Source organism: Lemur catta, chromosome 21 (genome assembly GCF_020740605.2).
Source record: "Lemur catta isolate mLemCat1 chromosome 21, mLemCat1.pri, whole genome shotgun sequence".
Taxonomy (NCBI): domain Eukaryota; kingdom Metazoa; phylum Chordata; class Mammalia; order Primates; family Lemuridae; genus Lemur; species Lemur catta.
This window is the reverse complement of record NC_059148.1, coordinates 8,090,578-8,107,217: the sequence shown is the minus strand read 5'-3', so window position 1 is coordinate 8,107,217 and position 16,640 is coordinate 8,090,578. Positions and strand designations below refer to the sequence as shown.

The 16,640-nt window shown below is 51.5% G+C and overlaps 1 protein-coding gene across 2 annotated transcripts in view; it reads right to left on the bottom strand.

The window, feature by feature from the left end:
• The window catches only part of MED15 (mediator complex subunit 15), a 67,867-nt gene that overhangs the window by 44,142 nt on the left and 7,085 nt on the right, over positions 1-16,640 (bottom strand). For both annotated transcript variants that reach the window (XM_045535226.1, XM_045535227.1), the window contains exon 2: positions 1,979-2,066. In XM_045535226.1, the coding sequence (XP_045391182.1) occupies positions 1,979-2,066 (88 nt within the window). The remainder of the gene's footprint in view (positions 1-1,978; positions 2,067-16,640) is intronic.

Sequence of the window (16,640 nt, the reverse complement as noted above, 5' to 3'; positions counted from 1 at the left end):
CTAACTGACGTGCAAAACCTTTATGGCTCTTCCAGTCTGGCTGGGCTGCCAGGTAAAAGCGCCCGCATGAGAAGTCACAAGTGAGACTGGCAGAATGGCCTGGCCAGGCAATCCCAGCCACCCCAACTCCTGACCCATTGCTTTAAGAGACTAAGTTTTGGGCTGGCTTGTTACAAAGTGGTAGATAACAAATAACGCTGAACCAACAAGGTCAACATTTCAAAATCTGAGATAGTTCAATAAGCTCCTATCAAAGTTCATTTAATCATAAGAAAATACAAACAAAAATAATAAAAAAATCTCATCCTTGAAAATATTTGTAAATTATATATCTAGTAAGAGACATATTTAAATACATATAGAACTATTATAATCCAACAATAAAAACTAACAACCCAATTAAAAATGGGAAAAAGATCTGAACAGACATTTTTCCAAAGAAAATATACAAATGGCCAACAAACACATGAAAAGATGCTCAACATCATTAGTCACCAGGCAAATGCAAATCAAACCACAATGAGATACCACTTTATAGCCATTATGATGGCTATAATAAAAAAATACAATAACAAGTGTTGGGAAGGACGGGGAAAAATGAGAACGCCATGAGCTGCTGGTGGGAATTTAAAATGGTGCAGCCGTTTTGGGAAACAGTCTGGCAGTTCCAGAATAACTAAATACAGAGTTACCATATGACCCAACAATTCCACCCCTAGGTATATACCCAAGAGAAATGAAAACAAGCCTACACAAAAACTCTTACATGAACTATTATTCAGCATTATTCTTAAGAGCCAAAAAGTGGAAACAATCCAAATGTCCATCAACTGATGAGTAGGTATATAAAATGTAATAAAAATATCCATCCATAAATGCATTATTTAGCTATAAAAAGGAATAAGGTACATGCTATAAGATGGCTCATAGATGAACTTTGAAAATATTATGCTAAGTGAAAGAAGCCACTCACAAAAAACATATATCGTATGATTGCACTTACATTGAAAATTCAAAATCACGCAAATGCCCGGCAGCAGAAACTATAAGTGGTTGCGAAGGATGAAGGAAAGTGGGGTACAACTGCTAAAGTGTATGGAGTTTCTTTTTAAAAACATTCTAAAATTAGACTGTGGTGACGGTTGCACAACTCTGAATATCCTAAAGACCACTAAAATGCACCTTAAAGGTGAATTGTATAAAACCCTAAAAAAAAAAGTGCTTATCACACTTTTCCACAGTGTGGAGCCCACCATGTGCCACCTTAGTTCCTGTGCTCTTGGAGCTCGTCCAGGCACATACATGTCCACACAAACACACACATTTCTTTGATTTCTACTAAATTTCATTCATTTCTACCACCTGGCTTCATTTCTAACTAAAACAGCTCCGCCCTAGGGAGCACGCACAGATGGAGGGAGGTGGTCACACAAAGCCCTGGATGTGGCTGGCTCCCAGACCAGGAGAGTCCGTGCAGCGGGAATCCTTCTCCTCCACTCCACCTGTGATGCTCAAGGACTCAGCCTCAGTAAGGATCACCTTCCTCATTTAACTAAAGGGGACAGGAACCCTTCTGGGCCCTTGCCTCGGGGCCCTATGGGGCTTAGGTGAGGACCCCGGGGAGGGCTGAGGCCGAACAGACCCAGTTCTTACTCACGGCACTCATCCCTTCCACAGGAGCAGCAGGGGGCCCGAGTGAGCTCCCTGTAGGGTTCAGGGGGCCCGACCACAGATGGAAGGTACTGGCAGTGAGGTCTTGGGCCAGCGGCTGGGCCTGCACCCTGGGTGCCTTCCTTAAACCAAGGATACATAAAAGGACCTACCGTGCTGCAGACAAAGCCAACTGTGCCTTCGATCAACCCGTGAGCAACTGCCCCACCCTCACTCCCTAGAGGACTCCCACAGAGGGGACCCAGAGTCTGTGACACTCTCCTCCTCAGGTTTCTCTGCCCCAGGCTTCTCCCACGCAGGGCCTTACCCGGGTCTTGGCCTTCAGGAACACATGGCTCTCCATATCCTTGCTAGATTTACTGTGGGCCACGCCAGCTTTCCTCATGGCATCCTCACTGAAACAAAGAAGGGGAAGAGACATTTACACACCCCAGCCAGTCCACTGCTGCAGGGCCCTGCACAGCAGCTGCAACTGGGTGCTGAGGCGCCGTCCCTGCACACCAGCCTGGTTGAGGTTCAGGACAGGCACGGAGGAACCAGCACTCAGCAGGGAGCAAAGACAGGCAGCTGAGCAACAGAGTGAGTAGGCAGGGCCACGAGCAGGAAGGAACAGGAGAGGAGGTCACCATGAAGCAAAGAGGAAGCCCCCAGCACAAGGGCAGAGGGGCCAACCCTTGGGGATCACTCACAACCAGCTCGATATCAAGTAAGTGGGCATCAGACCACTGGGCGGCCAGCTCTTCTCTATTTCCTGCCCTCTGAGTGGCCTGGGCTCCCACCCAACCCTGTCAGCACAGTGGGGCCTGGTTCCCCCCTCTGTAAAATGAAGGGGCCACATGAAGTTGTCTCTCAGTCCCTCCTAAGGCAAGGGTCCCAATGTGGGACCAAAGAGGCAAGCCTCAACTTCAACAACTTCTAGCCAGGGACAAGAGGAGATGGACCACACAATTGTGAAAAATATCTTAAAGACACATTTACCAACACACGTGTAATAAGAGACGGAATCCTATCAAAGGCTTTCCATCACATGGATGCTCCACAGGGATAGAGACGTGCACATCAGCTAAGCTGGAGCTGCCCTTGAAAGGCAGCACACGCTGCCCAACTCTCTCTCTCTCTCTCTCTCTCTCTCTCTCTCTCTCTCTCTCTCTCTCTCTCACACACACACACACACACACACACACACAAAAAGGTAAGAAGAGGTGTGCATTTGTTAGAAAGGCTGGGGCCCCTGAGGCCTGGCCCCTGGTTCCCAGGGGACTGGCTACTCTGGTCTGCTCACGGCCACCTTCTTCCCGGTAGGATGGATCTCCTTCCTGCCTGGCTTCCCAGCACTGGGCTCTGCAGCCTCGTCTCTGAGTGAATTAAACAAGCCCAGCCCAGCTGTGCTAGAGCATGTCGACCACTCCAAACACAAGCCAAGCAGCCGCAGGGTACTCAAAGGATGCGCAAGTGGGCCTGTAGCATCATGGCTGTGATCCTTAAGACATCACAGAAAGGAGGCTCACTGCTGAGAGATGCACAAACCTGCCTTAACGTAAAAAGAAAACCAAAATGACATTGACCCATCACACTGCTGGATACTTCACTCAACAAGCATGCTTGGAGATCCTACCTTCCCCTCTGCTTCCTGAAGCCTGAGCTCAACCGAGGAGGAAGCAAAAGGTCCCTGCTTGCCAGGCATCCGGGGTGGAGCAGGCACATGAGTGCAAAGATCACCAGGTCCACAGGACACCAGGGAGTCAGCCACGCAGGATGGGAGCACAAGCACCAGCCCAGGGCAGGATCAGCCTTCGGGGAAGCCAGGCGCAGACGCAGGCCCGCTGGGAAGCCGGCGAGGCCAGTGTGGGGCAGGCTCTCCACACTGGGGAGGTTGAGACGTCACCTGGTAGGCCCTAAGAAGTCACTGGGCATTTCTGACAGAAGCCACTGAGCAGACCTGTTTTCTGAAGGTGGCCTCCCCTGTGCCCCTCCCCCTCAAGCCAGTACCTGTTCCTCTTCCCACCTCTGACAGCAGCACGAAAGGGGACCAGGAGGCAAAGCCTGCCACACAGAGACTTAGTAGGGGCCGAGGGCCACAGAGCGGAAGACCAACAGGGGACCCAAGGGAGAGCACTCGTAGGCAACTAGGAGCCTGCAGGCTGGCTGGGTGGAGAGGCTGTGGGTGGCAGTGCAGCTGAGTCAGAGAGGAAGAGAGGAGTGCGGAGGAGTCTGAGGGTGGGGAGCAGTTACACAGGCGGGCTCTGCCAGGGACAGCGGTCACTGAGGGCTAAGCCAGACTTGATAGGAAAGCAGTCCTCCTGCACTGCCGCCAGCCACTTTCCAGAGGGTCAGCAGACTGGCAGGTCCCAGACAGACACTGTGCTTCTTAACTGCAGCAAAGATGCCTAGACAGCCAGAGACAAGGCCCAGAGCACAGCTTAATGCAACAGCTTTGAGGTTCTGGGGTGGGCAGGTCAAAGAAACGTGTTTGGTGAGCCGAGAGCACAGTGGCACCAGACACCCAGGGACATGCTGGCAGACGAGCCCTGTCCCGTCCTGGCGAGGGAAACACCACAGATGACGGGGATGCTGTGGGCACCAACTGTCAGTGACTCAGAGCCCGAGGAGCATCAGCCAGGCTGGAGGCCAGAAACAGGCACAGCTCGACAGGCGAGGACACGCCCCTCGGCAACAGGAAACAGCTGGGGGGAATGTCCGGTTCTGCCCTGAGCTTCCTAGGGGCTACAAGTTCAGAGTCAGAGCCAGACCCGAGAAGCCAGGCCACGGCTCAGAGAGGCAGCACCGTGCCAGTCACTCCAACGTCCCTCCACGGTGCCCACCCAGAGAAGCCCTTCAGCTTCAGCAGCTGAAGAATAAACACAGATGCCCTGAGCACTGTTTTCAATTCTGTGAACCATATTTTTTAATAATGTTTTTGCTCCTACTTCTAGCCTGAGGATCATGCTCCACAAAACACAACACAAGGCAAGAAAGAAACCAGGCGGCTCTGCTCTCTGTCAATAGCCTACACTTCTCCTCAGAGGTCTGCCCTGACCTCCCAGCCAGCATTTCACACTCATGCTGAGGTCGGGTCCCCTTTCTTCCTCCCTCTGGCCCCAGCGTGCATGTGGGACCAGGCGCAGTCAGGACCCAGCCGCCTTCGGAACAGCAGCGCTGCTCCCCGAAGCCCCATTCCGCTCCTCCAGAGCTGGGCCTGGCTGCCGTGCCCAGGATGCTTTTCAGAGCAGCAGGACCTGAATGGCACCTCTCAGTCTCTGTCTCCTGAAAACAAAACACTTTGAGCCACTGCCATGAAATGAAGGTAAACTATCGCGTAAGAGACAGCCCCAAACGGGGGGGGGGGGGGGGGGGGGGGGCGCAAAGGCTACAGCTTCAGAGAAACAGCGGTCGAGGTGACCTCTGCTCCAGACAAGAAAGCCCGGGAAGATGAGGGCCTGCTCACAAGGGAGGACCCTAAACTGCCGTCCGCCATAGTCCGGCCCAACATGAGCAATGTGCTTACAGTCACTTACGAGGTGACCGCCAAAGAACCCCAAGCTGCCCCAGTACCATAGAGTTCGCACCAACTGAAAAAGGAGCTGGGGATGCTCCCTGGGTGTGACCAGGTCTCTGAGAAGATGGATGTGAGGACTGACACCAGCTCAGGCACATGGCCCTTGGCTGGGACCTGGGCTCCTCAAGCTCTTCCTTGGGCCATGGGCTAACTGGTTGCCATGGCTACGTTAGTCTGCCCAATCACAGGGTTCAACCCGTATGTTTGAGACCGAAGCCTCCCAGGGAACCGATCCATCATTATACGCCCTTAGAGCTCCCTCACCACGGGGCACTGTCCAGATCTGCCCCCAGTACATGGTACGTCTTAAAGGCACTGCCTAACCCTGTCTGAGAAGCCAGCAGTGACACACCAAGAAACCCTCTTGATGTTGTCACTTCCTGCACCAAGCATCCATACTGGAAACCTGGGAATCTCCCTTCCCTTCCCAGCTGCCACCCCCAATTCCCTAAAGCTAAAATCCTTGCCCCAGCGACCACTGCAACTGTGGCAATGCCTCCCAGATGGCCTCTGTCTCCGTTCTCACTCCCTCCCCACATCCCCGTCACACGACTGCCAGTGACTGTGGGAAATAGCCCGGGCTATGTCCCTGCCAGCCTACAGGGCCTCACGCCTCGCTCCTCACCAGCAAGGCAAGAAGGCTGTCCAAGAGCCTGCCCCACTTGCTCTCCCCAGGGCCCTGGGGTACAATGGCCCTGCTGGCTTGCACGCTGGCTGACCATCCCCCTCCAAGCCTGCTGGGGCTCCTACCTGGGCACCCCTGCTGTCTGCGGCACAGAAACCCTGTAGCTACCTCCACCACATGTATCGCAGCTCCTGGAGGAATTGCTGGTTCCTGTCTGTGGGCCCCACTGTACTGTGGACACCCTGAGAACAGAGCCTGCAGCACTCACTTCTGTATACATATGCAGCAGGAAGTCATCAGTGTCAGACAAAATAACTGGCTCTTTTTAACACAAGGCGTGGTGCCGCCACGCATTCTGATGGAACATGATGTACAGAACTGTGAATCAGTGTGACAGGCACAGGGGAAGCCAAGCCTCGACCTAGCGCCCCAGGCGGTGCAGGCCAGGGTGACTGGGGCCGCAAGGCCTGGCAGGAAGTAGACGGGGAGGAAGGGCCTGGGCTCAAATTCCAACCTGGCCACTCACCAGCTCTGGGTCTTAGGAGAGGCATGCCAGCCCCAAGCACGGCTTCTTGATAAAGGAGTGCTCTGAGGGGCTGTGGCCAGGAGGACGGGGCACAGAGGTGGCCAGACTGTGAGGACAGGCCGGGAGTTGGCCGCTCTGCACAGCTCCTGTCCAGCAGGGGCAGTTAGTTGTTCCTCACTTCCTCCCTGTCCCCAAACTGGGAAAGTCCATTAATTAATGGGAGTCTATCCCAGTCCTTATCATCTGAATCAATGTAGGATAAAGCAAAACAATGGCTCACTGGGTGTCCTTGGGATGGCACACACAGACATCAAGCTCCAACTAACTCCGGCAAGGCCTGTGGCAGCTGGCCCAGCTCTCAGGCGGCTGCCCTACTCTGCCCTCAACCCACCTGGCAGCACCCATGTCCTCCCTCTGCAGGAAAGGAGGGGACAGTGCCGACCTCATGGACCGCTTGACTCTGAGGATTATAGTAGTTAATATTATAAGGCACTAGACACACAGGAAACACTAAGCATATGTTAAAGAACCAAGTCAGGGAACAACCTGCAAACCTGCACAGTAAGACAGAATCCCAAAATACCTCCGCTGCACGTGCCATTAGTGTCGCCCCCTTCCCAGGCAATGATGGAACAGCGAGTGCGAGTGTGTGTACGAGCGCGTGTGTGTGGCTCCCTCAGGCAGAGCGCTCTCCCACTGGTGCTGAGTCACCTGGAGTGTACCCTGAGGCTAGTGCCACCACTCTGGCAGGAAGGGCGTCCACGCAGGCATGCTGATGAGAAGCATTAACAGACCTCTCCTCCCAACTCCCTGACTCTTCTTTCCACGCCCTGTTCCAAAAGACCCCGGTGCCCACTTGAGGGCCCTCTCCCCTCTCAATGAGGTCCCTCTCGACCTGACCCTTTTCACCACTGCCCCCTGGCACTGCCAGGCCCCCTTCCCTGATCTGCCTTCTTTCCCTTGGCCGAATGAAAGCATGAATTCCCTGGACAGACTTCTGGTGTCTAAAGCAGAAAGGAAGCCCGGCGCAGTGGCTCACTCCTGTAATCCCTGCAATCCCAGCACTCTGGGAGGCCAGGGCAGGAGGATCACTTCAGCTCAGGAGTTCAAGACCACCCTGAGCAAGAGTGAGACCCCGTCTCTATTAAAAATAGAAAAACTGTACTGGGCATGGTGGTACGCTCCTGTAGTCCCAGCTGCTCAGGAGGCTGAGGCGCTCGAGCCCAGGAATTGGAGGCTTTGTGGGCTATGATGACGCCACTGCACTCTAGCCAGGGCAATTGAGCAAGACTGTCAATCAATCAATCATCCAATCAAATCAATAAATAACATCAAATCAAACAAAATAAAAAAGCAGGAAGGTTCACTCACCCTCCTGACCTCAGGGGGACAGGATGATTCCTCCCATTTATGTGACACACTTACGTTCTGCCCAAAGGAAACTTCTGTGGGTCTCTTCTAATTTGAAGAATCCCAACACCCATCAATCAAGTGACCTCTCGTGGGGCATGAGGAATTTCTGCCAGCTCCTCCTCACTCCACCTCAGAGGGTAGTTCCACAGTATCAGGCTGAGGAAGGTTTTCCTAGGCATGTCACTAGAAGTAGACACCATAAGGGGAAAACGATTTTGCCATACATATTAAAAACGATTTCTGCTCTCTGGGCTCGGACCTGGTTCACAGCGACATTGCTAAATGCACCAATAAGGTTGGAATCATGAGTAAACACAGGACCCGCTATGGTGCCTCCCTCCGGAAGATGGTGAAGAAAACTGAAATCAGCCAGCACGCCAAGTACACTTGCTCCTCTGTGGCAAAACCAACGTAAAGAGACAAGCTGTGGGGATCTGGCACAAAAACAGTAGCTGGTGGTGTCTGGACCTACACCACCACTTCTGCTGTCATGGTAAAGTTCACCATCAAAAGACTGAAGGAATTGAAAAACCAATAGAAGCTCCACCTTTTCAGACACCACTAGCCTCTAATAAATTTATGTAACAGGAAAAAAAAAGATTTATTTTTGTTTGTTTTAGAGACACGGTCTCGCTCTGTAACCCAGGCTGGAGTACAGTGGTGCAATCATAGCTCACTATAGCCTCAAACTACTGCCCTCAAGCGATCTTCCTGCTTCAGCCTCCCAAGTAAATGCCACTACAGGCACGCGCCACCATGCCTGGCTAATTTTTTAATTTTTTACAGAGACATGGTCTTGCTATGTTGTCCAGGCTGGTATCAAACTCCTGGCCTCAAGCAATCCTCTGTCCTCAGCCTTCCAAAGTGCTGGGATTAGAGGTGTGAGCCACCGAATCCAGTCTAAAAAACATTTCTACCCCATTTTTACCAGCTATCTACCAGAGAGATAAGAGAAAGGTGTCGTTCTGTTGGCAGCTGAAGCCCAGCCCTGGCGTTCAAGCACAAGACTCTGGCAGCCCAGTCTCCCCATCTGGGTGCTCCCCACGCCCCAGTGGGCATACACAACAGCCCTGGATGTTTGGGGGAGCATTGCTGCATTCTGTGGCAGAGCCAGTGGTGCTAAATGTTAGGTAAAGCACAGTTCAGTCCAAGATGACAGAGAACAGCTCCATCCTTTCTAAATGCCAGCCACACTCCTGTAGAGACACCAGGATCCCTAGCCCGAGGCAGGGCCCACACACGGCACATGGATCAAGCATCTGCCCTGCTGCAGCACCAAGGAAGCCCATGCGCCTGCCTCCAGGAACAGAGCCAGAAACAAATCATTCCACTGGCCCTGAGAGGGAAGCATCATTTTGACCAATTCTTGTCACATCTACTGGGTTTCATACTTTCAATTCAGAAAGGACCTATTTTTTCACTCCAAAATTTTTGTTATGGCTTCTGTTCTAAAAAATATTATACTTGCTAAGAGCCAAATATTTTAAACACTAGAAACTTACTTGGAGAGAAGGATGACTAAGCGATCAGTCAGAATGAAAACCACACAGGCTCCAAATGTAACATCCTGGCCCTGTGAACAGAAGCCATCCTGTCTGCAGAAGAACACAGCCATATGAGCATGGAGCTAAGTTACACTCCAAATAAAAGCCTTCCCTCTAACTGCATTTTAAAAATAAAACTGAAATATAAATCTCTAGGTTGAAATGAGGGACTGAACCTGCACATCTAATTTTGTTCCATCCTAAAACTCGACTGGAACCACAGAAAAGATGGGAAAAATGAAAATGATGGCCACAACACAGTATTTTGTAAGCTGGAGAGCCAATGGCCCAGTGGTAAGGGACATAGCAAGCAGACCAAGAAAGTGGAGCCCTAAGTTAGTAACAGTGAGAAGGGGAGAGCCCACCCAATGACAGCCCCAGGTTCTCACGAGGCTGAGGCCGGCCTGCACCAGATGCTCTGGGATGGAGGCTGAAAGCTGTCCCTGCATCTCCACCCCCTGACTTCACCTGTGGGTAACTACCCCTGTACCAAGAGGCTACTATAGGTTTACTCTCTGGGAATGGAGAGTCACTGGACTGGGAGGTCAACCCACTCAGTTGAAAAGGCACAGGCAGGACACTGAGCCAGGTGGACAGAGTGGCCATCAGTGCCCTGGTCTAAGTGACTAGATCCATACTCACTGCCGAGACCCACCACCTGGTCAGCCCTCAGCCTCCTCCAGCACAGCGAGCAGCAGGCTGGCAGCCAGGCCCTCACCCTGCAGCCTGGTGTCCAGAAGACCATGCTCTGAAGGAAGGACTCAGAGAACCTGCAGCCACATGAGCCTCCCCTGCAGCTCCTGGTTGACAAGCCCCACCTGCTCAGAGAGACGCCTAGGCTTCAGAGGGTCCCTCTCTTAGAGCGACCAGCCAGCCAAGGGCTCCCAGACATCCTAACATGGCAGATACTCTTTTCTCATTACCCCCCAAAAAACAGTAACTTGGAAGTAACAGAAACTTAACAGGAAGGAAATGCAGATTCAATATTATCTATAGAGATAGGACACTTCCTTGCATCCATTTAACAGGAATGGATGCTATAAAAAGGGAAAAGTCAGATACAAAAAAGAAAAAAAAGGAGGGTTCTTAGAAACAAAAGCATGTTAGCAGTGAAAGTTCAGAGATAAAATTGAGGAAATCACCCAGAGAGCACAGCTAAGACAACAGGAGAAAAGAGAAAGAAAATTAGAAGAGGGGCCAGGAGCCAACAGTCCTCCTCTCTCAGCATAGGAAATGCCCTGAGATGACTCAAAGGAACCCTCCCCGAGAGGCAGGCTTGAGTTAGGGGAGCGAGGAAGCCACTGTGAGGCTCAGAGCCACAGCCATCGGAGAGGAGCACACAGCCAGTGGAACATGCTTCTAAATCCTCCAGGAAGTATATCCCACCAAGGAGTCTAGATGCACCCAAATTGGCATGGTCTCCAGAAAGTTAATTCCCATGAGTCCTCTCTCAGGAAGCAGAAAAGGGAGTGAACTGCAAAGAAAGTGGCACATGATATGGCAAACAAGGACCAGATGCAGGAGGACAACAGTCATAGTCCCGAGCCAAGCCATGTGACGACAGACAAGAGACAAGCATCATGCCTGCAGCCACTGCCCGGAGGCTCCAGAAGCGAGGTCCATGGTCCATGGGAACAAGCTGGAACTGACACAAAGCCCGACAGCTCGGAGCCTGGGATAACTACCAAGAGGCCACCAGAAGATACGGGAAGAATTAGCAACAGGTACACAGAAAACTGGGCGCAGTTTTCAAAAGGCAAGTTTTCTCTAGGAAAAAAAAAAAATCAGACAATTGTAGTACACCACTATGCTCAACTGTGAATATCATTTGTCCAGGCAGAAAATGGAAACATTTATTACTGATCTACCCAGAAAGTAAACTCCTGGGAGAATGAGGGAGCAGGAGCAGAGAGGTCACCAGGGAAAGTCGAGATAGCCACATGTGCACATTACTTAGAATCAGGACACATGCCAGAAGAAACAGCTAAGAGTCAAAGGCAGCTGCAGCCACCAGGGAGGACCAGGAGAGGAGGGAACCACTGTGGTTTCTCATAAGTCTTTTCACAATTTATGTACATATATTACTTTGATAAAATTTAAAGTAACTGCCATCTATGAGACAAGAAAAAAAGTTTAAAGTAACTAAAAATTAAATGACAAAATGCACAAAAAGAGTGTGCCACAAAAAATATTCAGTGAATGATAGCTATTATCAAAAAAGTCTCTTTCCCCTGTCTAAACCTTCCTGTCTCTGCTGACACTGGGACAGGAAGTTTCTGTACCATCTGTAATTTTGATGTCCAGGAGTGTCCCGAAAAGCCCCTACTACCACACATTCCTTCCACAAGTGGCTCCACAGTCACAGAATACTGGGCTGCAGGGAGCTCAGGGTGAGTGAGGCCAACAGCCACTGGCAAGGCAGTACCCCGGCCCACCCCGCCCACCTGAGAGGTGCCTGCCAGCTGTAGCTCAAATGCCCCTCCCTGCCCCCTAGCAGCACAGAACTGGTTCTCACCCAGTCTTCCGACCATGACTGTGTCTCCAGAGAGCTACAGAGCAGCATCCCTTGCTGCCCCTGGTCTTCTCCCCATCCTGCAACCAGTTTACTGTCCCTGTGCCCAGGAGGCTTCACCTCTGAGGCAGGAAATGATGAGCCACCGATTGCTTAGTCACCAGCAGTAACCAAAGCAAACACCTGGCCTCTAGACCTCACAGGTAGCCGGAAGTGTGTTTCCCAAACTGTATCCCAAACAGACTGCAATTTTTTTCTTTTCTGTACACTTCTGCATTCTGGTTCTTTGACTTTTTAAAGAAACAAAAAAGTGTTTTTTAACATGATAAAAATATGTATTTCAGAATTTAACTATCCACCTACACATAGGAATGGGTATTTTGGTTTTGCAGAAAGAAATTCTCTAATCATATCAACACAGGAGGCTCTCCACACTCCTCTCGGTCGCTGGATGAAGCTCCTACTTCTGCTCTCGAGACCTCTCGATGCCCCGTGAATGAGATCAATGAAGAACTAACCTGAAGAAAAGACTACTGCTCCTCGAATGGTGTGCTATTACCTGAGCTAGTTCAGAAGACCACACAAGCCTCCTTCGTTTACTCCAATCTGTTGGTTTGACCTCAAAAGAACCCGGAGGGCTGGAGAGGCCTCGTGATCCCTGTCTGGGCGCTAGTCTGGGGCTCCTGCAGCTCCAGCCTGTGTCCCACCCTCTGCCAGGCAAGCACGTGGCAAGGACCCACTCTGCCAACCCAGGACATTATGAAAATGCTTATCTCACATGGCTTTGTGGTATTGGTGGGGGTGGGGAAGTCCTATCTTCCACAGATCTGCACTCAGGCACTCACAGTTGAAATCATCTGGTATCTGAGATGTGATTTAAAATAGTCCAGGAGGGGGTGGGGAGGGGTGGGTGAAGCAACACTGGCCATATGTTGCTAACTCTCAAAGTACTGGGGAAACCATTTTTCTATTAACTCTACTTCTGGGAACACTTGAAAAATTCCATAATGGAACTTAAAAAAAAAAAAAGGGAAGTCCAGTGCTTATCTCAAGCCCAGGGGATGACTGTGCACGGTCCACACTTTGTGTGAACCTGGGCTGTGGGAGCTCAGGGCCCAGCCAGAGTCCACCCTGGAAGAGAGCACAACCTCGGCCACGAGAAACCTGCAACTCAAAACTGAACTCAAATACACGTGCATATACATCTACATATTTAAAATACATACATATCATGTTGTAGGCACACACAGGAATGGTGGAAACATATCAATATGTCAGTCACAGCCAGCTCTGGGCAGAGATTATGGAAAACACCTTCCTGTTTTGCAATCCCCTACAATGTTATCTAAAGGGAATAAAGTACTAACCCACAAGCCCTGAAGGCACTGACCAAACAGGAGGGAGAGACAGGGCCGAGGCTGCTGCCACTGGTGAGCAACTTGGAGGATGAAGACCTAGCTTCATTGTGCCAGATCCTCTCCCCACACAGTCTCTCTCTCCACATCTGCTCTGCCCTCCTCTGGGGCCCCACCCAAGCAAACTGGCTTCACCCACTCTCCAAGATGGCCCACACACTGGCTCCTGCAGCAACTGCTATTCCCAGGTTGGCTTCTTGCAGCTCCCTTTGGCATCACCCTGCACCCACCCCGCTCAGAATCAGTAAAGAGCCAGGGCTCCTCTCCTGCAGCGGTACATACCTGTGTCTCCCTCCTCTCCTCCTGCAAGCGTGTGTGTGCATGCACACACATATACAGAATCACCAAATCCTACTGCTTCTTTCCTTACAGGCACTCTCCCTCCTAAATCATCTTTCCATTCTTATTGTCCCTGCACCCAGCGGGTCTCCTATTTGAGTACACATTTAAAATCACCAAGGGTGCTTGGTTTTAAAGGCAGGTTGCCTAACAATACCAGGGTGTTGGAACTCCCCCACATTGCCGGTAGGAACACAAATTGGTACCACTTGGGAAAGCGTTCAGAACATGCTATAAGGCCACATCCACTGACCAGGCAGGCCTCCACTCCTAAGATACACAGCCCAGAGAGTTAATACCCACCAGAAGACATGACCAAAGCCAGTCCTGAGGATGAACTTCACAGACGTGATGCAGGAGATCACACAGAGTGTGATTCTGGTGACGGGAATTTCAAGAACAGGTTAAATGTCTCCTTGGGCATGGGAATCGGAAGAATAGGGCAGGGTTTGCCCTGGCTGAAGCAGAGGGAAGAGCCCGATGGGTGCGAGGCCTGTTCACTGTGCAGCTCTCTCTGGGCAGTGTGAACAGTCACCTGGCAGCATGATGAACACTGGAGTCGCTGTGTCACCCGCTGTGGTAGGTATGTTATGCCGCAATATAAACACCACGTGACATAGGCGAGAGCTCTGAGGCCTGGGCCCAAGGACCCTGCTCCGTCCTTTGGTTGGCCTGAATCCCTGCTGCACAGCCCGGGCAGGGTTTTCTCCCTGGCATGAATCAAAGCACACTGGCAGCATCTGAAGGGCCAGTGGTGATCCACCAGGGCTTCTGAGGGCAAACCCTGAGTTCTCTCCACTTCACAACAGGGGCTCCATCCCACACACAGCAGCCAGATCACTCCCTCAAAGGTCACGCCTGGTGAGGACTGAAAGGAAGCTGGGAAGAGGAAAGAGCAGAAGGGGCAGTTGGGGTGGGCGGGGGTTGGGGGGTGAGCAGTGGGGATGTGGGACGGGCCAGCTCTTAACTAGCGCTGCCTTCCCCCACCCCACCCCCACCCCCGACAGGAAGGAGCTCAGGGTACTTAGGCTGGGAAGAGCAGGAGGCCCAGAAGTGGGGGCCTTTCTGGTCCCCAGCCCTTGGCCCAGGCGCCCCTCATCCCCCTTGCTGGCTCTCTCCCTGACAGGAGACAAGTGGCTCAGCTTAAAGACCACCCTGCAGCCGGGCCCCACCCCACTCTTGCTCCCCAGATTCCCAGGCAGAGAGCTCAGCGAAGCCTGTGTGGCCAGGGCCTAAAGGGGAACAGAGCCCAGAAGGAAGAGGCACCGGGGAGCAAACAGCACAGCTGCCATCCATCAAGCACGGGGGATGGCATACTGAGAGCAAGCTGTAAGTCCCAGGCAAGGGGATGCCCGAGTCCTTTTACTCTCCTTACAACTCTCTATATATTTGAAACATTCTCAAAATAAAAAGCTCTAAATAAAGAAACTGTGGGCCTGGAAAGAAAGCGAAGTACCTTCTCCAAGGACTCACTGCCCCAACTAACAGTTATTCTACCTCAAGATGCTTGACACGTTAGTCATGGGACCTTTATTAACAGTCCCACACCTAGGTTAGAAAGAGATTCATAATTTAAGTTGAGGGGAGCATCTCCCTCCAGGGGGGGTGGTTTGGAGGCTATGACGCCTTGGCTCCTATTCCATATCCCTGTAAAGGTTCTCTAGCCTGTACTCCCCTTTGTCTTTAAATAAATGTATCAAAAAAAAAAGCTCAACATGAGAAGCAGTTCAAGGTTTAAGTAGCACGGAAGGCCAAAGCCGTGGCCAGAGCTGCTTCCCAGAAGCCTACACATGATTATTACACACCTCATCTAAGCCAAGGCACCGTGCTAGGAGCTATGACAGACGCAGAGCTGTAAGACCAGGTTCCACACTCAAGGAATTTCTAATAGTGTTGGAAGGCAAAAAATAATAAAAAATGTAAAAATAGGAAAAAAAAAATAGTTAATCTGTTCAGTTCATGTCAGGATGCACCCAATGAGAGCTCCATAAACTCAGAAGTAGGAACCACCAGGGGCTGAACCATCAGGAGGAGATGAGGCCAAGGTCAAAGCTTCACCAGAGAAGAGGGAAAACAGCCTCAGGAGACAGAGGAAGAGCCACCCAGCCACGACAGTGTCCAAGGAGGGCACAGAGTGGCGCAGGGCTCTTGTGCCAGCATGAGGGAGGGTCACTAGCAAGGACAGTTTTAGATTCAAAGGGAAAGGGACCCAAGTGCCTTTGCAGGGGTGGGAAGGATAGAGTCGTCTCAGGAAGGCTGGTTTGGCACGGGGGGCCCAGGGGAGAGAAGGCATCCACCCTGCACAGAGCACACGGTGCCTTTCTACCTCACTTGCAGACAGGGTCCACCTCCGTCTAGAGATTTCTGATTACAAAAGGAGTATGTGTGTTCATTCTTTAAGAAAATATACCCGTGCACACATGACTGAAAATTAAAAAGAAAATTAAAATCACTCATAACCAGCTGAAGACACCTATGCAACAAAACTTGGCCTGCACCACAAGTCCTGCGTGGTAACCAGCCCCTGTCGACATGGATGCACCACGGCCATCCCCCACGTCACTGTCAGCAGCAGCACAGAAACCATCACCTGCAGCTACAACCCCAACCAAGCTCCCACTGCCAGTTTGTGTCCTGAGATGGTGTGGCCATGGGCATCCCCACCACCGTCAGGCTTTGAACGCTCTCCCGATTGGGTCTCAGGAGGAAACACCTAAGGAAATGGACACTTTAAGGGATAAACAGAACTGCCAAATGGCCTTCCAGAAAAATGGCCCTCATTTTTGTGCCCCCAGATGAGTGTGCTGGTTTGCCTATGTGTTTACATGGTGTTACTGCTGTCTCTAGCCCTGAAGTGAATGCCCCATCAACAGCCGAATGGGCCCACAGCAGTGCTCAGGAAACCGGAGCTGGACAGGCCCCTGGCCTCCCTGTGAGCAGCACCCTGGTGGGGCAGGAATCAACTCCAATTCAAAGCCACTCCTGGTGCTCCTGCCCTGTACTCAGACTAGGGGAAGACTAGCCTTCAGACAATCCAAC